Consider the following 23,849-nt stretch of genomic DNA (forward strand, 5'->3'; position numbering starts at 1 on the left):
AGGATTTTGGAAAGAGTAGTTGTTTCACATGCTGGAGAAACTGAAGGACATTCCATAAAGGATCTATGAGGCAACTGAACTCAGCATCTGAAAAATGAATCAACCTACAGCGGGCTCGAAGGCAGGAGACACGAACACACCCACACATACTTCCTCTGACCAGACCAGACCCCAGAAGAGGCGCAGAGAAAATCTCAGGGGCTCGGGCAGCAACATCTGCGTTTCATAAGTTTTTTATTTGACAGAAAAAATCTCCTTGCTGTACATATCAAAAAAAATTAAATGCTTTTAAGAAATATGAAGAAACTTCTGTTCCCATCCCTCCCTGATTTAGGGTTTCTCGGCTTCTTTCCGGCAAATCTCAGTTCACTTTCCCCATAAAACGCCTGGCTGCCCCCTTTCCAGTCCAGCCCCCCCCCCCCCGCCCCTCCTGACTTGGCTCAGCTGATCACGTATGAAAAAGAGTCTGCTTAGAGGGAGGGCTAAAAAGGAAAAAAGGAGCACCGTGTATTTAAAATTCTGCTTGTTTGTTTTTTCACTAAGGGGGGTGCTGGTCTAATCAAGTTCATCACCCTCAAAACTCAGTCCCGCCGTCACGTTGCACTGAGACCACGGCTTTTCTCGTCACGCAAGGTATTTGCGATGTTGATCTGACCCCGAAACAGTGGGCAACAGAGTTAAGTGCTGCCGAACAGCAGAGACTCCTCAATGGACAGCGGGAGATCTCCAGTGCCAACATACACTCCTTCCTTCTCCTGACAACCCACCATCTCAGCGAAGGATGCCTGAGAAACGCTAAATCAAATGGATTAAGCTCACATATCTCCCTAGCCCACCCCCCACCCGCTTTGTGTTTTCTTTTTTTTAAACCTTTTATGTCTCTAAATCAACAAAAAGAAGAAAAACCACCCCCCCTCAAAACACAGAAGATCTTAGCTGTAAAACGCACAAGGAAAAAACGCTCACAGGAGAGAGAGAAAGAAAAAAAATCGAAATGAACGTCACCGACTGTTGGAAGAGGAAGAGAAGGAGGAGGAGCGCAGAGGCGGCGGATCCTGACAGGTGCTGAGCGGAGATGTCCAGGGAGGAGGGGAATGTAGCTGCCGACAAATGACGGGCAATAAAGACAGGAGACAGTGACGGAAAAAACTAATGAGAATAAAAAGCCGATGGCAAATGAAGAGGCCCCCCCACGCATGCGCACGCACTGGTTTCCAGTGGTCATCAGGAGGCAGGGGGCTTCCCACCTGGGACAGCATTGTGGGAGGCGGGGGTGGCGCAGTCTGTGGTTGCAAGGGCTTTCCGGACCTTCCGACGGGCTTAGGGCGACCTGGAGAGCGGGAGGGAAAAGAGTTAACATGGGGTTTCCGCGACAAAAGGGAGGGAGCGGGCTAGGAATGAACATCAGCTATTGCACTGATCCATCTGCAGGGACCCTGAAGCTGAACAGAAACATTCTCTTACAAAACTGTAAGCAGATATACATGTAGTGCTTTTTGAGGAACTGAACAACTGAGACCCCAACCATCACATGGCTAGTGAAGAGGGAGGGGAAGCAGGTTTCACAATGCCAACTAGAAAGACCTGGAAAGCTCATATGGCTGAAGGCCAACTATTATAGAGTAGGACAAGAAAAGGTCCGGTATCCCTATTACAGCCTCCCCATGAACTGATATTCAAGGGGCCAGTGCTTGATAGGACAGATTAACACTACTGACACAAACCCTGCAATTTTTTTCCAAAAAGCTCACGGCAGGTGACGCGTGGGATCCGGTCGAGTTGCTTACAGGATCGAACCTGTTTAGCTTCAGCAACAAGAACAGCATCACGTGCCTGCAACCCTTTGGATTTCAGTCTCTGAGGTCCTCCAACCCTTTGGATTTCAGTCCCTGAGGTCTGAAGGAACAAAGTGCAGGTAACTCTGAGCAATTATGCAGCAGCAGCCCACCCATTCCCTTTTAACTATCGCGTTAGGAAAGCAGATGTTCACCAATACCCTCCGGCTATCCGGAGGGTATTGATTTTGGCGAGCAGAAATAGCCAAAACGGCAACTTTCTGCTGACTAATTAGCTCTGGTTTCCCACTGAGTCAGGGTTGGCACGTTTTGTAAAGCTTCAGGACGTAAACCATGCTGAGCGGTCGTCAGGCAAGACAGCAAGTTTTTACAATCAGCAAGTCATACACTACCTTGAAGTTCTGCGGCGGGGAGCTCGGGGGCCGGGGGAGTTGCGTCGCCTTTTCCGTCCCGGAGACCTGCTGAGGCTTCGTCTGTTTCTCTGCGAGGATTTGTCCCTAGACCGAGCCCTGGGGAAGAGCAGGAAGGTTTTGCATTGAGTGTCCTACCTCGAAGTTCTTACATTTCCCCCTCTCTGTCCCAAACAGACCCTTCTCGCCACAAAGCACTCACATTATGGGAAGGGAAACTGGGTTAAGCTACACACCTGCGCCTGTCCCTTGGAGCTGAAGGGGGCGGAGCTGGAGGAGAAACACGGCGCCGTTCTGCTGGGGAATAGCTAAGAGAGCGAGAGTCCCGCAGGGAGTCAATAGGCTTCCGGGGGCTGCGAGACCTGTAGGTGGTGGTTGGTGGGACAGACTGGTTAGAGTGGCATTCAACACCTAGCCCGGGCAAAAAAAAGATCTGGAGGAAAGCATAGCTGTGTCAACTGCGACAACCTCAAGGAACATGTATCCAAGGGTTTTGTATGCTTTGCAAACAGAGATGCTGGAACTACATTCATCATAGTAAGAACTTAATTTCTTTTCTTCGGTTTTTTTACTCTCTAGAAATTTCAAAATGTTAAACCTGCAAAGACAGGAGCTGCCCACTCAGATTTCAAGGCTTACAAAACTTCAAGATGGGTAGAGACTAAGCAAGTTCTCACAGTTCAGACTTCAGGGGTGGGTAGAACCTCTCACTAGTCTCCCCATGGCAAGCAGAGAAAGTATTATGCAAAACAAGCACCCAAAGGTTCCGTAAATAAGGACACTGCACACTTTTGGCATCAGTAGCAACCCACACCATCAAGCGTACAGGGGAGGTACCCTGTCAGGCTGGGAGACCATCTACCCCACCCCACTCTTGAGGAACCCCAACACATCAAAGGAGCCCATCCAGTTGTTCGCCAACAACCACTACTCACTTCCTCTGCTCTGGTGATGGTTTCTTTTTGGGGGCCACCTTGACCTGTGCCTGGGGCCCAGTCTTGGGTGATGACGATGAGGAAGAGGACGAGGAGGACGAGGAAGCTGAGGACGACGAGGAGGAGGACGAGGAGGAGGAGGAAGAGGAGGAGGAAGAGCTGCTGCTGGAACTGCTGGAGCTCCGAGATCGCCGCTTTTGTTTGCTCAGTTCCACGGGCTGCTCTTCATGGTTACTGTCCTTCTGTACTGGGCTTGGCAGCCTGCAAGGGGTGCATGGGAAGCAAAGACATTAGTAAGCTCACTGATATAACATGATGGCTGTATTGCAAAGAAGCAGGGATAGGTCTCTCACAGTAGGGTATCCCAAACATTTCAGTATTTTTCCGTTTCACGTGCAAAATCAGCAGCCTCCAACTCCCCTCCCAGAATTCTAACAGATACGGCTGCTATCCCTTCCAACCCAAGCAAATCAGAAAACATCTCACGTCTTCTACTCACACAAGACGATGACACATCACGATTAGCAACTATGTAGGTAACCATAACTCTCAGGGTACTAGGTGTTCTGCAAAGTTGCTAACCACAATACAGCAGCAGTCCATGAGAATTGAACCCAAAAGCAACAGCAATACTGCCAGTGATGGAATATTTACCAGGATGGGGGAAAGCAAGGTCTTAAGGGAGAGCCAGCATGGTGTAGTGGTTAAGAGCAGGTGGATTCTAATCTGGAGAACCGGGTTTGATTCCCCACTCCTCCACCTCAGTGGCAGAGGCTCATCTGGTGAACGCACTCCTACATTCCTTGCTGGGTGACCTTGGGTTAGTCACACTTCTTGGGAACTCTCTCAGCCCCACCTACTTCACAAGGGGCCTGTTGTGGAGAGAGGAAGGGAAAGGAGCTTGTAAGCCACCTTGAGTCTCCTTACGGGAGAGAAAAGTGGGGCATAAATTCAAATTCTTCTTCTTAAACCAGCTTAAGCGGGGGGGGGGGACCCTCTCACACACTTAGCCAGATTTTCCCACACTACACTCCTGTCTCCTTGCTTTGCCATTCCATATCCTACAAGGGGGTGGGCTGGGGGAGGGGGGTGAGATAAAACTAAACAGAAATCTCGGAACCTGGAAGAATTACACAAAGGATAGAAACCTACATAGATGGATTTCATTTCCATCCTTACAATACTCTGCAACAGTGCAAAAGCCAAATTCAATAAGAGGTGCTTCAATGAAGCAAGGGAATTATTGGCATCACAATTCAGTACAGGCCGAGTCCTGCCTGGCTTCTGATCCAAGGCAAGGAAGGCTTCCAACAGCAAAGACCAGTTCCAGAATTTTAAAAGGGCTCAAGAAAGAAGGGTATGAAGCCAATAGATTAATGGGAACGGGACAGCAAGGAGTGTTGGCCAAAAGAGCAACAACACAAGCAAGGATAGCTTAGAGGTCCCACAAATGGAGAGTGAGCACAGGACCCCAAAGGCTCCATCGAAATGAGAAATGTGCAGTGACTGCTGAGTTTTTCAGGGGAGCAGAGCATCCCTAGGTCAGGAAGGAATAGAAAAATCAAACCAAATTGGCTCTTACTGTTTCTGCACAACCTCAGCCTCAACTTCCTTCTCCGGCTGATTCTGGGGGCTAGACTCAGACGAACTCGACTCGGAGTCAGAGGATGAAGACGACGATGATGACGACGATGACGAGGACGACGAAGAGGTGCTGGATGAAGCAGAGGAACTTCTCTTCACCTTGGAAGGGGCAGGAGGAGGCGGGGAGGGAAGAGCCAGCTGCGGAGCAGTGGGACAGCTGCTCCTGCCGTTCTCCTCGGTGACTTCAGACGCCTGCCCCGACTCAACCTCAAGAGTTGGAAGGCGAGCCTCAGGCCGGTCTGTTGCCTTTCCTTCAGATCCCAACTCCTCTTCCTTGGGAGGCGGGATGAGCACAGAAACAAGTGCTGGCAAGGGACTGGAGGAAGCAGAGGAAGAGGCAGAGGAGGAAGGGGATCTAGATTTACTAAGTGGAAGAGGGGATCCTGCACAAGAACTATTTCTCCCCGACAACAGAGGAACGTTGACAGCTGCATCATCCTTGACCACAGCAGGATGCACAGCCTGATTCCTTTCCCCTGGGATGTCATGGAGGGTAGCGGAACCACCGTTTTTCAAGACAGATGGCGATGGCGACTCTTGCAGCTTGGATGGAACTGGAGACACGGTCTTTTGCAGTTTGGGAGAATCCTTGCGGGGTGGAGAAGGGGAGCGAGGAACGGCAGTGCTGCTTTTGCTGTGCCAAGCTGAGGAAGTGGCTGACTTCTCCTGAACATCAGACTTGGGGTATTTCTCCAGCACTGGAGGAGAACGGGATTTCCTTCCTGGAGAAGCACAGATTTCCCGGGAGCCTGATCTGGAATGCTTCCGCACAGGGGATGATTGGAAATCAGGAGACACTCTGGACCCACCACTTTTGTACGCTGCTGTCCCACGAGAAGCATCTAACCTGGGAGGTGAACGGGAGGCATTCCGATTAGCAGCAGACCTTTGTGGAGACAATTTCGACATTTCTCTTTGTGCTGGTGATCGAGAACGACCCCTGCGAGGTGAGGGCTCGCCCTTCCGTGGGAAGCGAGATTTGTCCTGACGAGGAGCAGATCGTGAGCGGCTCCGGCCTGGGGAAGAGACAGATCTTTCCCTCCGCAGAGAATTCTTTGATTTATCTCGTCGTCGAGACAGTGAACGGGAGCGGCTCCTCCTTGAGGGGGAACGAGATCTTCCTTGTCGTAAGGATGTTCTTGGTCTCTCACGGTAGGGAGACGACTCAGACCTACTCGGGTGCCCACTGGCATTTTTCTGCCTAGAGAGAGATCTGGACCTTCCGCATCTTAGAGGGGTTCTAGATTTCCGTCTAGGGCTCAGTGGTGACACAGATCTTCTTCGTCTTGTAACCGGTGTTCTAGATTTCTCCCTTGGCCGCGGAGATGAACCAGACCTGCGCCGTCGTGGAGGTGTTCTGGATTTTGCCCTGGATTGTGGAGATGACCCAGACCGACGGCGCCGACGTGGTGGTGTTCTTGATTTCACTCTGGGTCTTGGGGATGATCCAGACCTGCGACGCCTGGGAGGTGTTCTGGACTTCATTCTGGGCCTTGGAGATGATCCAGATCTACGTCGCCTCGGAGGTGTTCTGGACTTTACTCTGGGCCGTGGTGGTGTCCCAGACCTGCCTTGCTTTGGGGGAGTTCTGGATTTTGCTCTAGGCCTTGGGGGTGAGCGTGATGTCCTGTGCCTTGGTGGTGTCCTTGATTTTACCATAGGTCTCACGGGTGATACAGATCTGCTTACAGATTTCTCCTTTTGCTCTGGGGAAGACTCTGAACTGCTCCGACTGCAGAGTATTCTTGGTTTCTCTTTACTGCCAGAGTAAGACCTTGACCTACTCCTCCGAGGAGCATCTCTGGGTGTTTCTTTCTTCTCCAATGGTGGTTTAGTCCCCAGTACTGCAGCTCTTGAAGTCTCTCGTACATCTGGAGAAACTCCAGGTCTGTTGTGCTTTACAGCAGGTGCCGATGTGGTGCTCTCCGGCTCTGGAGAGGAATCTGACCTGCGATCCACTACAGAGGAAACAGACTTGCCTTTGTTAATCAGCTGTGCTGCAGAACGGCTGAGTCTTGGGGGTGACTGAGGCTTAGCTTCCTCTGCAGAAGAGGAAGATGAGGAGGAGGAAGAGGAAGATGAGGAGGAGGAGGAAGAGGAAGAAGACGACGAAGATCCTGATCTACTTCGCCTCAATGGAATCTCTGACTTTTTAAGAACAGGTGACAATCTAGTTTGGCCCGGCCTTGGTGGTGAATGTAATTTTTCTTTTCCAGACTGAGATAATCCTGCCTTGCTCTTCTGGCAGGGTGACGCAGCTGTCTCCATTACTATTAGAGATCCTGATTTGTTGTGTCTTGAAGGTGATCCAGATTTTACCTTACTTTCTTGGGATTTATTTTGTTTCAGGGGAGATTTAGGTTTGCCATTTAGTTCAGGAGAAGATCTGGAACCACTTCTCCTGACCGGAGACTTAGACTTCTCTTTCACTGCTGAAGGAGAGGACCCAGGCCTGACTTGTTTCAAAGGTGATGTGGGTTTTTTCACATCAGGAGAGTACCTGGATTTGCTCCTGGGAGGTGATCTAGATTGCTCTTCAATCAGTGGAGAAGAGCCAGACCTACTTCGCCGTGGTGAAGAACGGGATTTCTTCGACTTTGGAGAAGAGTGGGTTCTATGTTTCCCAAGTGGTGAAGTGGACTTCTTCTTTGGTTCTGAGGAAGGTCCAGATGAAGTTCGCCTTGGAGGAGAGGCAGACTGCCCTCTCAGACTTGGGGGTGATCCTGACCTGCTCTGCCTCAGGACTGGTGATCTGGACCTTTCGGCAAGGGACCTCCCAGACCTGCTTCTCTGCAATGGAGGTGTGGACTTGAGCTCCGGAGAGACAGCTCGTCTTGGAGGTGATAAGGAGTTTTCTTTTGCTGACGACTGAGAAGAGCCAGATCTGCTCCGTCTCGGAGGAGACTTCAGCTTTTTCTTCATTCCTGGTGATGACCCTGACTTTGAAGACAGCTTTGACTTTGTTTTGACTTCTGGAGAGGATTCAGACCTGTTTCGTCTCCTTGGCGATCTCTTCTCTAGATCTGGTGAAGAACCTGACCTGCTACGTCTGGCCGGAGATTTAGATTTTCTCAAGACAGGTGATGACCCAGACCGACTCCTTCTGAAAGGCATTTTGGATTTCTCTTCCACAACTGAAGAAACCTCAGATTTCTTTGAGAGTCTTGGCAATGAGCCTGATCTGCTTCTTCCTGGGGACCTTCTAGATTTATTTTTGAATGCTGGAGGCGTCCCGGATGGGCTACGCATGGCAGGTGACCTGGATTTTTTATTAGGGGAAGAACCAGACCTGCTTCGTCTTGGTGATAATCTGGGTTTCTTTTTCAGTCTTGGAGAACAAGAACAACTACGCCGTGGGGGAGTTCCTGACTTTTTCTTCCTCAGTCTTGGGGAGGACCCTGATCGACTCCTTCTGGGAGAGGTGAGTGTCTTCTTTTTTGCTTTTGGAAATGATCGAGATCGACTGCGCCTGGGAGATGCTCGCAGTCTGTTTCTAGATTCAGGAGATGACAGAGATTGGCTACGTCTCAATGGTTTTCTGGCCCTCTCTCTTATTTGGGGGGAGGAATCAGAGCGACTTCTTCTTGAAGAAATTCTGGAGGTCTTCCATTCTGGAGACGACACTGACCTGCTTCGTCTAGCAGAAATCAAAGATTTCTCCCTCCTTGGTGAAGAGGCAGACCTCCCCCTCCTAGGAGGGCTTCTGGTTCTAGACCGCCCTCTTCTGGGCTGGGTTCTAGACCGAGACCTCCCTCGTCGAGGTGGAGTTCTAGATCTAGACCTGCCTCTTCTTGGTGGAGTTCTTGAACGTGACCTGCCTCTTCTTGGTGGAGTTCTTGACCTTCCCCATCTCCCACTATTTCTGCTTCTAGACCATCCATGCCTTTGGGGGGTTCTGGAACGGGACCAACCACGCCTCTGAGGAGTACGAGATCGGCCCCATCGGGGAGGACTGCGTGAGCGTGACCTACCCCAACGCTGGGGTGTTCTTGAGCGTCCCCGCCACTGTGGGCTACGAGACCGTGCCCTTCTTTGAGGAGTACGTGAACGAGATCGGGCACGCCGCTGAGCAGAGCGAGACCTTCCCCGCCTTGGAGGGGTGCGGGATCTGGCCCTTTTGGGTGGGGTGCGAGACCGAGATCTACCTCTGCGAGTAATGGGTGTTTGGGAAAGAGATTTGTCCCTCCTTCTGGCCCTTGACTTGCTGCCCTTCGCTGGGGGTGTGCCTGAACGTTCACGTCTTGATGTGGTCTTGGCAGACTGCTTCTGCCCAGAACGGGAAGCCTCGGGAGATGAACTAGACCTCTCTCTCTGCGTGGAAGCCTTCTCTTTGTCTTGTCTTTTTGGAGGTTCCTCTGGGGAAGAACTACGGGAAGCTGGGGCTGGCTTCTTTGCTAAGGAAGGAGAGGAGGAGGAGGAAGAGGAGGAGGAGGAAGAGGAGCAGCTACCACTTTCTGAAGGCGAATGGGAACGCTGGGGTGGAGAGCCATCACGAGAAGCCTTTCTCAACTTGCTATCAACAGCTTTAGGAGCAGGAGGAGATGAAGAAGCTGCCAGCTGCTGCCTCTGTTCAGGGGGTGTCTTGGACTTGGAGGTGGGGAGAGTCCCATTGCGATCCTCTGAAATCTTCTTAGGAGGAGGAGAGGGGGAGGCAGAGGACCGGCTCTCCTTGGAGGAAGGACGTTTGTGTCCTAAGACCCTTTCCCGAGGAGGATCATTTGGTACTGGGGAACGACTTATCAACTTTGACTCCTGTTCCAATGATGGGCTAGATTTCCGACCCCCATGCCGAGCAGCTTTCTTCTCTTTGTCTTTTTCCTTTTCTCTGGCAGGAGATAGAGGGGCGGCAGAACTCTCTAACGGAGAATGCTTGGATGTGGTTTTCTAAACAATAAAAGGAAAAAATAACCTTTAGACCCATAACTCAATCTCTATGGTTTCCTGCCTCCTACTGGACTGGTATACAACTGTCAACATAAGGCAATTCTGTCCCACCACACTGCCTTTTACCTCCGGCTTTTCTCTGCTGTGTCGTGGACTTGTGCTTCGGCCATGCCGGGCAGGTTCAGCAGAAGATGATCGTTCTCGGTGTGGCAGGTTCTTGGAACCCTCCTCAGTTTCTCCTCGCTTCTGCGAAATTGTCAAAGGGGACTTGCTCTGCCGTCTCACTGTAGTCCGTTTCTGGGTACTGACACTGCCCGACCTGCTGACAAATAAACCAGAAATTCAAGTTACCCACAAGGCTCTAAATGGGTTAACAACACTATTGCAAAACCCCCAGCTCTTGGTTCCTCGTGCCAACCCTACCTGCTGTGGGAGCCATCTGACGAAGAAGAGCCATCTGGGGAGGAAGAGCGATCCCGGCGGTCTTTCTGAGATGCCGACTCACTGGTGGACCTGAGGCAGACATGGTTAGGAACGCAAGTGAAGTAGAGCACAAAGACGGTCACTTTCAACAATGAGGGATTTTGGTGGCAAAAGACATTGCTTTACCTCTTTCGTTTCTTCTCCTTGGATTTGTGTTTGCTCTTCAGACTTGGAGATCTGAGGAAAGAATTTTCGTTTTGCAGCATTCAGAAAAGGACATGGTCTACGCATAGCTAGGACCTGTCTACCTCATCACCTATAGCAGGACTCCCTCCTGCCTTATGAAAAGAAAGCCTTACTCCCTAAAATGTTCCCTCCCCATTCAGGGCCAAAATCAGAGAAGTATAGCACAGGGTTCAGATGGGAATGAACCTAGATTCACTACTCCCCAAAGCAGATAACTCAATGTCCTAAGAGAATTCACAATTTCTTAATCTGTTCTAACCACAAAACATAGCTGCAGGAATGGACCCCTGAACTAAAAACTATGATGAATAAACAAGACCTACCTGTGTTTCCTTTTCTTTGACTCTGACCTGGGGGGGAAATTAAGATTTTACATACTGGAACTGGTTGCCAGATACCTGGACGTACAAGGCTGTGTCCAAAAACTCAATATGACGACTGCTCAAAGTATGAAATCTCTACCCCCAAGTACATCATCTTTACAGCTTAGATGTTACAGAAAATCCATCACCGCTAACACAGTCAACAGTATATAAAAGTGAGACAGTAGAAGCTTTAAAATTATTGCCACACATCATGCACAATTTTCAAACAGAAATCAGAAAAACACTATGTTTAGTTTTCTGCATTTATACTTGACCGAGGCAAAAGAAACCAGCTACTAAGGGGTAACTGAAGTGACAATGAATTCAACTGAGAAAGATTATCTTGGAACCCAGTTCACGTTTCCCAAAAATAATCCCTGACCTGTGTTTCTTTTTCTTTGAGCTTTTCTTCCTCTCTCTTCGAGATGGTGATCTGCTTTCAGACCTTGAAAATAAAAGCAAAATGGGATTGTTGCATGCTTGAAGGGGACTGTGAAGGGCCCAGAAGACAACGCTCCTTTAATCTTGTCTCACTAATGCTGTCTTTGACAAGGGGACAAGCTACTGCTCTCCCTCCTCTCCCCAGCGTTTAACTCTCACATTTCAGTCTTTCAGAGGTGAGGCCAAAGGTCTCGGCCCACTCACCTGCCTCTGTCTTTCTTTTTTTTCTTCTTTTTCTGTTTTGGAGATGGTGAGCGGGAGCTGCTGGACTCTCGGACAAGACTGAGAAGACAAAGAGTGAAGAATTAGATGCCAAAGCATGAGCGTGGATTAAAGGTTTTTTAAAATGCGTGAATCCGGTGGGACCTTTATGACCAACAAAGTTTATTCTTGGTATATGCTTTCGTGAGCACACACAGGAAAGCTTATACCAGCGGTTCTCGACCTGTGAGTCGCGACCCCTTTGGGGGTCGAATGACCCTTTCACAGGGGTTGCCTGAGACTCTCTGCATCAGTGTTCTGCATCTGTAAAATGGATAAATGTTAGGGTTGGGGGTCACCACAACATGAGGAACTGTATTAAAGGGTCGCAGCATTAGGAAGGTTGAGAACCACTGGCTTATACCAAGAATAAGCTTTTGTTGGTCTTAAAAGGTGCCCCCAGTCTCAAACCCTTTTCTGCTGCTTCAGACCAACATAGTTACCCACCTGAATATACCTCGATAAAAGGTGTGTGTTGGGATGGGTTGGCTATCAAATCACAGCTGACTTATGGCGACCCTGTAGGCAAGAGATGTTTAAAGGGGGTCTGCCGCTGCCTGCCCCCACATCATGACCCTGTTATTCCACGGAGGTCTCCCAGTCAAACACTAGCCTGGGTCAGGGCTGAGCACGTGTGACTGGCTCACAATCACCCAGCAGGCCTCTACAGCACAAGAGATGATCTGAACCTGGTTTACCAGCTCCTAACTTAACACTGTAAATACTAAACCATGTCAGCTTTCAAATGTTGGAAGCAGACAGCTTTTTCCCTTCGTCCCGCCTAATTGTCTTCCTTGCTGTAGTCCTCATAGTTTGTGTCCTTATGGATCCCCAGGATGGTCTTTTTGGGTAGCCAGAAGGGATCCCCTCCTGCCTTTTTCACCAAAAGAAGAAGTTGGCTGGATCCAACCCAATGCTTTTTTTCATTTTTCCTTTATTCCAGTCATCTTGCCATAAGAAATTATAGGAGTTTTTTGAGGGGAGGGGGAATGTGTCTTTTGCCATCATGTCGTATGGCAAACGTGACGGATTTTCAAGACAGGAGGTGTTCAGAGGTGGTTTGCCATTGCCTGCCTTTACGGAGAAATTTTGGACTTCCTTTGTCTCCCAGCCAAATGCTAACCAAGGATGACCCTTGCTTAGCTTCCCAAATCTGATGAGATCAGGTTAGCCTGGGCTACCCAGGTCAGTGCAAGAAGCTATATTAGCAGGTACAAATGAAACGGTACCAGTGTTTATCTACTGCCTGCCAGCATTCAGCACAGGGACACTGGCAGAAAGCCGGCCTTTAAAAAGATGGCGTGAAGAATCTCTTTTTCTTCCCCCCCACCACAATTGTTATTTTCTAACACAAAGCCTTAATAAGAGAACTAGAGAACTCTAACTATTGCAGTTTTCTGCCCTTTCGTCTGGTCTTAATGACAGGTATTAAGTACAAAGATCTATGCCTGGGTAACAAAAGTGACAAGCACGCATATCAGATGGGCGATAGACTTCTGGATAACATCATCTGTATACAAGACGGACTGTAACATGGGTGGACTATAAGCTGAATATCAGCCGTCACTGTGAGGCAGAGGCAAAAAAAAGGCTAATGAAGTCTTGGGAGTATATTAACAGTTTTGCCATCGCCTGCCTTTATGGCAGCAGAGGGAAAGACTTGCAATAATGAGTATACATTATGAGAGGTAAGATACCAACTGGACTTTAGGAGAAAAAAATTACAGGAAGAGTTGTTCAACAGTGGAATCAGCTACCAAGGGATGTGGTGAGCTCCCCCGCTCTGGCAGTTTTCAGCAGCGGCAGGACAAACACTTGCCAGGGATACTCTAGGCCAGGGGTCTGCAACCTGAGACTCTCCAGATGTTCATGGACTACAATTCCCATCAGCCCCTGCCAGCATGGCCAATTAGGTTGCAGACCCCTGCTCTAGGCAGATCCTGCATTGAGCAGGAAGTTGGACTAGAAGGTCTGTCTGGCCCCTTCCAACTCTAGGATAGTTTGTTGTTCAAAACGGAAAGAAAAAGAGGATAAGAACATAAGAACAAGCCAGCTGGATCAGACCAAAGTCCATCTAGTCCAGCTCTCTGCTACTCGCAGTGGCCCACCAGGTACCTTTGGGAGCTCACATGTAGGATGTGAACGCAATGGCCTTCTGCAGATAAACTTGTGTGCTTTGTCAACAGGGCTTCGCCTGCCTTTCCTGACCCCACTGAGTTTGGAGTCCCCACATACCTGTACTGCTTTTTCTGTTCCTGCTGTTGTTTTGCTGCTGCGGCAGCAGATGCAGCTTCCTTTGCCCTCCGGTTAGGGTCAAAGGAGCTTCCATCCACATAGTTGTCGCTAATCCCAAACGCCGCTCGAAGCCTCTCATTCTTCTTCTCATTGGCCTCAGCCAGCTGATGAGTTTCTGTGACACCACTAAAGGGGGGAAGAAGTTAGTCAGAAGGGAATAAATGAGGCTGAAAGGAGTCTGAAGCACAGAAAGAAGCAACAGCCTCCCAACAGGGATGGACGAGAGATAGGATGTCAACCCATCAGAGTCGAGATCCACTGAGATAGCTTACTTACGTTGGCTTTTGCTGTTGCTCCCCCTCCTTGACCACTGCTACATCTTTCTCCAGAAGCATCATCCGAAAAGTGGCTACCTTCTCTTGGATTTCCCCTTCTCCATACCTGGTTTGTAAATGCCACGAGACAAAATCAGAAAGCTTAAGAGACAGCAGAGGCGCCCTAGGTAAGAAGTGTCTACTTTCAGTCAAGGCCCAACACAGCTTCCCAGCATAAAATTCAAGCCCAGTAGAACCTCAGAGACTCACAAAATTTTGCAAGCTATAAGCTTTCCTAAGTCAAATTTCACTACATCAGATTCAAAATGTGGCTCAGATTCATGAAAACTCATGGCCTGAATTTAAAAAAAAACTGTTGTCCTTTAAGGTGCTGCTGGACTCAAATTTTGTTCTACTAACATGGACTACCCTGAAACCATCTTGTCTCCAGTCACGGTTGATCCAAGATCTCACCCTATGGAAGGCCAAGCACGTTTACCTAATGTAGCTAAACTCTCAAATGTAAACCAGGAAATCTTAACTTCAAACCTCTTATTTATTTACACATTTATAGCCCATTTTGATCTCCAATGAGGACACAAAATGGCTTATAATGCTGGCCTCATCATCTCAATTTCATCTTGTGATAAAGGTTAAGAGACTGCGGCTGCTGCAAGGTATCCAGCAAGCTTCCGGGGCAAAGTGGGGCTTCAAGGCTGATGCTAACCACTACAGCTCACTGGCTCTGCAGTTTGCATTTGTCATGGGCTGACTTTGTAACTTCTGGCCAGGCACTATCTCCACCTTCACCACGTAATTACATATGTCATCCCTTGTCAGCCAAAGACTGGTTTCAAAGGCAGCTTGCAGGATTCAAAATACAGATATGCTCAAAATATTATCCAAGTTTCTATTGCAGTTTGGGTCACAGTATGGTGGAAGGGTTCCTGGGTGCTTCTCCCTCTGCTCTCAGGTAAAGCATATGGTAGCTGGGAGAAAAAGAGCTCTCAGCTGGATTTGGATCTAGGCATCTGGAGGAGTATCATTACAAAAATTGTATTCTTGGTCCACTTAATAAGGATGATTTTTTTACTAGTAGTGTACTGTTACTGTCACTAGAGATTATTTTTCACTGCTTATGAAAAAGTGTGGCTTTCGTTCCTGGAATTCGGCAGGATTAGCTTTCCAAATGCAAGTATGGAATCCCCATAAAACTGTCCCATCAAAGTATTATCGAAGGCTCTCATGGCCTGAATCAACAGGCTGTTGTGGGTTTTCCAGGCTGGTGGGTGTGGTCTGGTAATTTTAGCTCCTAATGTTTCACCGCATCTATGGCTGGCATCTTCAGAGGCACGTTGAGATAAAATGTGTTTCTCCACACAGTGCCATGGAGAGAAACACATATTATTGTGACATGGTTCTTACATGGACCAGCTATGCATGAAGGTGAAACGCTAGGAGCTAAAACTACCAAACTATGGCCACACAGCCTGGAAAACCCACAACAGTCTGGTCCAATCAAAGTTTGACTAAACTGAAATTTCACTCTGTTATTTGGGCTCACTAAATAAGTAATAGATACTTAGAATTTATGGGTTCAAGGCAAATTCCCACCTTCTCCCATCATTTTTATCTATTTTCAGCCAATACCAGTCTCCATGCCGATTCTTAAAGGAGGACACAGCAACAATCTCTCCAACTCTGTTTCACCTTCCCACCTTGTGACAACCTACCCCTGCTCCTCCATGAGCTCAGCCAGCTCCAAGCATTTCAGCTCGACCTTCCGCTTGCGCTCGTGATCCAGGATATCCTGGTTAGGTTTTTTGACCAAGGACGACTCCAGCTTTCTCAATTCTTCTTCCGACTTGTAGTCTGTGCGATCCTTCTTGTGGCGCACGGCTGACAGGTTGCGCTGCACGTAACCGTTGGTGCCACTGCCGCGGGGAGTGGGGAGTCCTATTCCATTGTACATGGCGCTCACAGACTAGCACCACTGGTGCTTACAACCCCTAGAAGAAAATACCCAGGAGAGTAAATAAAGAGCAAAAAAATTTCTACATGCTCGAAAGCTGGCATCTCCCTCACCACAATCACAGTTGAAACCCCAGAACATGTTTTAACATTGTAGGCAGTCCTTTCCCCACAAATAACTACCGGTACTTATTAGCCCAGTCTTCAGTTATCACTCCTCCCATTCTCTTGCTCGTCTCAGCTCCTACGACTGATATTCTCAATGAGTTACATCTTCTGTCATATTTTCTCCCAAAGTCTTCTTACTGCATCTCTTTCCCATTCAATTTCCACTATGGCCTCCATGCCTCTAAACCTGTACACCCCCTATGTTTTACTTGTCAGTTTCCATCCCAATCTATCTTCACTATCCATGTTGAAATTTAACCTTTTCCTCCTTTTAACTCAACCCAACAGACCCCAAAACACATGCTCCCAACCCGGCCACTGCACAAATCCTTACTTCCCCACATACTGCCACTTTTCCCAACCCAAAACCACTAAGATGTTTTCCAAAATGTGGGTTTTCAGTTCACAACCCTTGCCTCAATCACCCCCACATTCAATGCCATGCCTAAGTCCCAGTGTGTCTACCACAATTATATTACCAAAGGACAAAAGCATTCAGCATCATCCCTGTTAAAGCCCAGCCAACTACCAATCCCAGCCTCACTTCCTTCCCAAAGACTGAGCAAAGCTATCTAACTATTCTGCCCTATATAGTTAAGTCTTCCTCCACATTTCGGCCTCTCCTACCTAGCTACAGATTCTCTACTACCCCCCATACGCACACACACCCCTCTGACTATAAACCTCCCATTGGGTCCCTTCTACAATTATTACCCTCCCATAATACCCCTTTCCGTATGCATGCAACTGGTGCAGCCTCCCCATGTATTAAGCCATAATCCACTAGGGAAAGGCGCCAAACAGGAAGGGTACAGGTGAGGGAGGGTGCTACCTTGCCCATTAAGCTCCCTATCCTTTGCAAAGGCCGCACAATATAATTTCTAGACTGGCTTGTCGGACTCCCAGCTGCCTCTGGCTATTACCAAGCCCCTTCCCCTCACTAGATTGTGCCCTATTTTCAAGGCCTTCTCCGACCATCTACTTCCAGGCCTAGGTGCCATATTCTCACCCACCCCACTCCCCACCCGCCCGGATGACCAGGCCTCCCCAAAGCCTAATCACCCCCACCTTCCAGCCGCCACCCTGTGGGCCTCTCCCCCTCACGCCGCGCGGGGAGGCCGCTGTCTCTGGCTGCGCCACTCGCCTGCGCTCCCTCATCCGACGCAGCAGCAGCAGCCGCGGCGCAGGCGGAGGGTGAGGGAAGGAGGGAGGGGAGGAGGGAAGCTGGAACCGCCCCCCCTCCCGTCCAATTCGCTCCCGTCTCGCTTCGCGCGGGGGGAGATGGGAAATGTAGTCTTATGACGGGCCAGTGGGCCTTTTGGTAGCGATAAGATAAGTAGAGGGAAAGACTACAACTCCCGACATTCCCCAGAAGCAGCGCGAAGGTCGGCCGCCATTTTCTAAAGCGCCCAAGGTAGAGAGTCATAGAGATGGGTGTCTGAGGCGAGCTGCTCCTTTATTTTTTCCCCCTCCATTTCTCTCCTTTCTTCTCTCTTTCTCACGTATGGAAGCACACAATGTGACGCCACGAGTGAAAGAGTTAGATGATAAGGAAAGTGAAGGGTTAACTCTCCTCCCGTCAGCCCCCGCGCGCTCCCGAATTACAGTCGGAGAGGGCGGAATACCGAGGGGAGGAGTAAACCTCGCGAGATTTCCTCCCTCTAAAAACGAAAGAGGCGGATGTTATTCGCGTTGATTCCCGTGGTTTTGGAGGGATTATGGGAAATGTGGTTCAGGTGCTTTCTTAGCCTCATAGTGGTAACGGGCACTTCTGGCCAGGAAGACTACAACTTCCAGGAAGAATTACGCGCTTGGAGGAGAAATGGAAGCTCCAGCAATGGAAGTTATTCCTAGAGGGATTTCGCCGCAGGGCCCAATGGGAAATGTTAATTTTAAATAAATCCTCCACAGTGTTGCAGGAGGGGGAAATGGGTGAGGAATTTATTTTCCCATCATGCAAGAACCTGCAGTTTTATTAGCCCAGTTTGTTTTTTGTAATTGGGTGGGATTTAAGATTAAAGAACGTGCTAATTTTAAAAAAATTTCCTTTACAGGTGCCCCCTGGGAAATGTAGTTTTTACATGAGGATTTTAACAGAATCAGCTCTTCTTTTTACTGTGGCTTAGGCCAACCTTGTGGAATATGTTGGTGCCTTCTATTCCAAAGGGAAGACAGGATGTAACTTGAGCTGGTCCGGGCCATTGGTGACAACTAGGATTGCCATCTTCCAGGTGTGGCCTGGACATCTCCTGGAATTACAACTGATAATTTGTGTCTATTCCCCGGAAGAAAATGGCTGCTTGGGAGCATGGACAATGTCATTAAACCCTGCTGAGATCCTCAGACTCCACCACCAAAATCTCCAGAAATGTCCAACCTTATTTCATGCACATATGCTCATTCTTTAATATTTTACACAAGCGTACAGTTCTTAGCGTCATAAGAAGCTGTGGCCTGGCCAAACCCTAAAAGCACTTCACAGATGTGAATATGGAGAATGTCAATCAACATGAATGAAGTAGGACTACCATTACTGAATCCAGACCAGGGCCACCATGAGTGGTCAGTCAGATGTTTATGAATCTAGTAATACTCATCTACTGCGGTCTGTCCCTAGCTTGGCACACAGAGGTAGGGTGGAAAGTGCTGTGCAGTTGCAGCCAACGTATCAAGGCAAGAGATGTTCAGAGGTACTTTGCCATTGCCTGCCTCTGTGTAGCAATCCTTGATCTCCCTCTCAAACACTAAGCAGAAGGAAAGAATCAAGGTGCTGAATAAATCCTTTCAGGAACTAACATGATTCATTCAGCAGTCAGTACCTTGGTTCTTCTGCTTGCTACTGCTGGTGTGGCCCTGACTTCATCCAAATAGTAACCAGGGCCAACCCTGCTTAGTCACCCAAACCAGCCTGAGCCAGCCATTTGATTTGATTACATAGCTGTTGAAAGTCTATCGTATGAGCATGCAAAGAAACCTAATGAATTAGTTTCTTCTAGCATGCTTTAACCCAAGAAATACCATCTCGGCTTTTAAAAGAAAGCTATTGTAGAGGTGGGAGAGGCCAGCCTGTAGCGCTGTCCAACAGGGTTAGGAGATTCTGGCTGTAATTTTTAAAATGTGATTGCAGATGTCACAGGCATGACCTGTTTTTAACAAACGGAAGGGAAATAAAACCTGACCTTTATTGCACAGTGCCAAATATCTAACATTAAAAACACGTCACATTAAAAATCAAATTAAATGTATGCTAAATAGGCTTCCAATGTATGACACTTAAACAGCCAAGAATACGTGCAATGCCACAAAAGACTTGATCCTGTTCTCACCTGCGAAATGTTGAAGGATCTTTGACAGATAGGGCGTACTAGAGACTTGATGTTTCTTTTTTACAGGGGACTGCCCTTAAACACAGCTCAGCACCTTTAGTCAGATCAGAATTCAGTAGCTTGTTCAGAATTCAGCGGCAAATTGTTTCTCGTCTATTTTCATTGGCGTGTTTCAGACCTCAGGCTGCTATGCCAACACCATCCCATACAGAGAACATGAGAAATCTCAATGCGAGCATTATGAAAATCATGCAGGCTAATTACTTAGACTAAATTCACCACCACAGTGCTCTTAATGTGTGTCATTTCCAATTAGCGCGTCACCTTGGCTCTTCTTGTGCCGATCTGTTCGTCAGGGGTTTGGAATGTGTGAGATTGTCGCCGGAAAACCTGGAGGCTTTGGCCATATCTGGGCAGAGAAGAAGTGGCTGAGACTGTGATAGCAGCCTTCAAATTCTTTGAAGAAAAGTTGGGGGAGGAACAGCAATGTGTCAGAACTGATAGGGAATTCAGTTTTTATTTCTGCTTTCCCCCACTCCAGCAACACGGCTTATTGAGAAAGTTCAGCAAGTTCCATTTGCCATTGCTTTGTGGGGATTGTAGTCTTAACACTGCATACACGCTTAATCTTGTACAGGCATACATTTACCTTGCTTTGTGAGAATTCTAGACCGAAATGGCATTTAGAAAGCACAGGAAAGTTGACATGCAAACCAAAGGCAGGATGCAGTGGTTAAGACAGTGGTGGCGAACCTATGGCACGGGTGCCAGAGGTGGCACTCAGAGCCCTCTCTGTGGGCACGCACAAACAGAGTTCCCCCCACACACACACATCTAGGCTGGCCTAGGCTCGATTGTTAGCATTAAACCTAAGACCTAGGCCCTTTCCGCACGGGCCAATAACAGCGCCCTAGGGACGGCAAAAACGCTGTCCCTAGGGAGCTGTTTGCATGGAGGGCGCAGCTGCATCGCAGCAGCGCCGCCCTCGCTCCCCCCCCAGCAGCGCAAGGCCGCTGTTTCCCAACCTTGCTCCCCGAGCGAGGTTTTCTGGAAACAGCTGTGCGAACGGCAGCGGCTGGAAGGCGCCATCCCCCCCTTTCCCGAACAACATACCTTCTCTGCAACCTTCCGGCGCGTCGCCCAGGCCTGGGGACATCACTTCCCCGCCCCAGACTCCAGAGCTGTCACGCAGGGCAGGGGGGGCATGTCCCCTGGCCTGGGCAATGAGCCTGAAGGTCACAGGGAAGGTATCGCCGTTCAGGCAACGGCGAAGCGCCAGCGCCCATCTTCCCTGCCCCTACCGGGACCGTCAGACCTAACGTCCCCGGTGTGTGTGTGTGTGCGCCGGCGTTATATACGCCGATGCAATTTACCGAAGGCCATGCAGAAACGGCCCTCAGTTTCAGGCTGCAGTGCAGGTAACCCTGTTAAGCGCTGTTAAACCCCACTGGTTTTCATGGAATCCTTTACCTGGGAATAGGCTTGGTTGCTGGCAATGGGGCTTGCTTCTGAGTAAACCCTCCTAGGGTTGTGATTCACCCGTTGGAAGAGTTGCAGGGTTGCTTCAAAGCAAAGCCACCAACTACCACCAAGCTTACTCCTGAGTAATGCATGCCTTGGAGCCAACTGTTTTTTCTAAACGAAAACTAAAATTCAGGTTAAATTGCCGTGTTGGCACTTTGCGATAAATAAGTGGGTTTTGGGTTGCAATTTGGGCACTCGGTCTCGAAAAGGTTCGCCATCACTGGGTTAAGAGCAGTGGACTCTAGTCTGAAGAACCAGGTTTCTCCACTCTTAGGGAGACTTAGGGAGCAGGGTATGTTTAGTCTGCTGAAGTGAAAATTAAGAGGTGACAAGATAGCCATGTTTAGATGTTTGAAGGGACGTCATATTGGTGAAGGAGCAAGCTTGTTTTCTGTTGCTCCAGAGACTAGGACCAGGAGTAATGAGTTCAAGGTGAAGGAAAAGAGATTCCATTTAAACACCAGGAAGCCTTCCTAACAGTAAGGGCTGTTCGACAGAGGAATACACTTCCTCAGAGTGTGGTGGAGTCTCCTTCTTTGGAGGTTTTTAAAGAGAGGCTGGATGGCCATCTGTCAGGAGTGCTTTGATTGTGTGTTCCTGCATGGCAGGGGGTTGGACTTGATGGCCCTTGGGAGTGTGTGATCTTCCATACGAGCAGCAAACTCTTATCTAGTGAACGGGATTTATTTTCTCAAGAACTCTCTCAGCCCCTCCTATCTCACACAGTATCTGTTGCAGGGAGTGGAAGGGAAGGAGTTTGTCAGCCGTTTTGAGACACCTTACAGGGGAGAAAGACAGAGTATAAATCCAAATTCTTCTTCTAGGGATGTTTTGTTCTGCCTTGGTTTCTTTACAGCAGTGCTGTTTTCAAAAACATCCACATGATGGCGTCTCTTCATCGTGCTTCTGCGTTCTCCCAGCTTTTCCAAAGCTGACAGTCAACACCCATTTGGATGCCTAGTGGACAGAAAGGTGTGCAGCTTTGCAAATTGTGCAAACATGGGCACCATTTTCTTTACCTCAGCCCCCCACCCCACCCCCCGGCTGCCATTTCCTTTCCCACTGGAGAGCTTTTATTTATCTATTTGTTTTTTGGATTTAGAGTCTGCTTTTCTCATTGAGAACCAAAGTGCATAAACATAGTGTTAAGTCAATAACATTTTTTTAAAAATTGGAAGCTAAGAATTCAGAAAACCTGATACACCTATTGTTAACAGTTGGTGTGCTGAAATAACAGTGAAGAGCTGTCTGTCATTCAAATGCAAACCTTTACAGGTATATTGAAATAACTGTCTAGGGTACTAGCATGTATTCTTATGCTAGTATTCTTATATGCTAGGAGCAGCAGTGGCGTAGGAGGTTAAGAGCTCATGTATCTCACCTGGAGGAACCGAGTTTGATTCCCCGCTCTGCCGCCTGAGCTGTGGAGGCTTATCTGGGGAATTCAGATTAGCCTGTGCACTCCCACACACGCCAGCTGGGTGACCTTGGGCTAGTCACAGCTTCTTGGAGCTCTCTCAGCCCCACCCACCTCACAGGGTGTTTGTTGTGAGGGGGGAAGGGCAAGGAGATTGTCAGCCCCTTTGAGTCTCCTGCAGGAGAGAAAGGGGGGATATAAATCCAAACTCTTCTTCTTCTTCTTATCATTTATTATTATTGAAAGGTCATGTGTATTATTGTGTATTATTGCTGTGAGGTCATACTTCCCAATGAAGGGCTTGCCACAAGCCGGAATGTTACGGATGATTCATCAATACGTCAGTTATCAGTATCGCCGTGAGGGATGGTTTCACTTACGCCAATGGACTTTCTTATACTGGCTCCTAGTTGGACATTCGCTCTGAGTTTTGACAAAGTTTTGCTGTTCGATTATAACAGTTTGCCAACCCCAGGGGCTAAAAAGGTGTTGTGTTTGTTGTAAATATGTGCTAGATAAGGTGTGTGTTGGTAAATATGTGCTAGATCAGGGGTAGGGAACCTTTAACACTCAAAGAGCCATTTGGACCCGTTTTCCACGGGAAAAGAAAACACTTGGAGCCGCAAATAATTTTTGACATTTAAAATAAAGATAACACTGTATATATTGGGGTTTTTTACCTTTTACTCCACTCATTCTGAGAAGCGCATGGATGCGTCCGCCCTGCTGCCTGCAGGGCAGGCAAGGATGAGGCCAGCGGCCAAGGATGAGGCCAGCGCCGGGAAAGCCCCGCCCCGCTCCAATGGGGCAGGCGAGAGGGGAAACCCGCGGTGCGGCCCAGCCAGCCGCGGGCAGTTGGTGCGCCCACCCTGCTGCCTGCAGGGCGGGCAAGGATGGGGCCAGCGGCTCGGCTCATGGAGTCGCAGTGCAAGGGCAGAAGAGCCGCATGCGGCTCTCGAGCCGCAGGTTCCCTAACCCTGTGCTAGATAAACATAATTGTACAACAGCCCATTATCAACCATTCAAAAAGGCTCACCTGCGTGTGAGAGGGCAAGGTGTAAGTCACACCATGCAGTCGTGTTCACAACATATTAATTTACATCAATGCACGCTTGAGAAAGATCAACAGATTGCCTGTATGATTGTTTACCAGCTGCAGTCACTCTGTCAAAAAATATATTGAGAGTCAGTATACCTCCGTGAGCCCTAACCTGGCTGGCTCAGGCTGGTTTGGATGGCTGAGCAGGGTATTCCCACACAAAACTTTCCGCCCATCTATCAGGAAAGACAACGAGCTCCATGGATTGCGCTCACTGTCCTGAGCAGCTGTGCCACACCCCAAGAAGGGGAAAGACAGGACAAAAATGGTGCGTGGCCAGCACAGCAAGATTCCTGCCCCGCTGCCCCATGTTCAGCACCTCTCCGCATTGCTTCAACAACAAACATTGAAAATAGGAACTCTAAATAAAGACGTGTCACCGACTACAAC

The 23,849-nt window shown here is 48.7% G+C and overlaps 2 protein-coding genes across 3 annotated transcripts in view; one reads left to right on the plus strand and one right to left on the minus strand.

Moving 5' to 3' along the window:
* LOC125444887 (sulfotransferase 1C2-like) overlaps window positions 1-23,849 on the plus strand; it is a 343,341-nt gene that overhangs the window by 9,697 nt on the left and 309,795 nt on the right. The gene's annotated exons all lie outside the window — the stretch shown is intronic.
* Window positions 1,187-17,324, minus strand: SRRM2 (serine/arginine repetitive matrix 2). 2 transcript variants are annotated; one of them, XM_048517611.1, is made up of 15 exons: window positions 17,162-17,324; window positions 15,688-15,963; window positions 13,977-14,081; window positions 13,641-13,826; window positions 11,349-11,426; window positions 11,086-11,148; window positions 10,662-10,688; window positions 10,279-10,329; window positions 10,093-10,182; window positions 9,796-9,988; window positions 4,724-9,669; window positions 3,142-3,402; window positions 2,443-2,568; window positions 2,189-2,305; window positions 1,187-1,330 (listed from the first exon to the last, which is right to left on the minus strand). In XM_048517611.1, exons 2-15 carry the CDS (start codon window positions 15,924-15,926, stop codon window positions 1,321-1,323), a joined length of 6,492 nt encoding a protein of 2,163 aa, XP_048373568.1. In that variant the 5' UTR covers window positions 15,927-15,963; window positions 17,162-17,324; the 3' UTR covers window positions 1,187-1,320. The 2 variants fall into 2 exon arrangements, with proteins under 2 accessions (XP_048373568.1, XP_048373567.1); XM_048517610.1 differs by having other exon boundaries at window positions 9,796-9,991.

The sequence above is a fragment of the Sphaerodactylus townsendi genome, linkage group LG15, assembly GCF_021028975.2.
Source record: "Sphaerodactylus townsendi isolate TG3544 linkage group LG15, MPM_Stown_v2.3, whole genome shotgun sequence".
In the NCBI taxonomy this organism is placed as follows: Eukaryota; Metazoa; Chordata; class Lepidosauria; order Squamata; family Sphaerodactylidae; genus Sphaerodactylus; species Sphaerodactylus townsendi.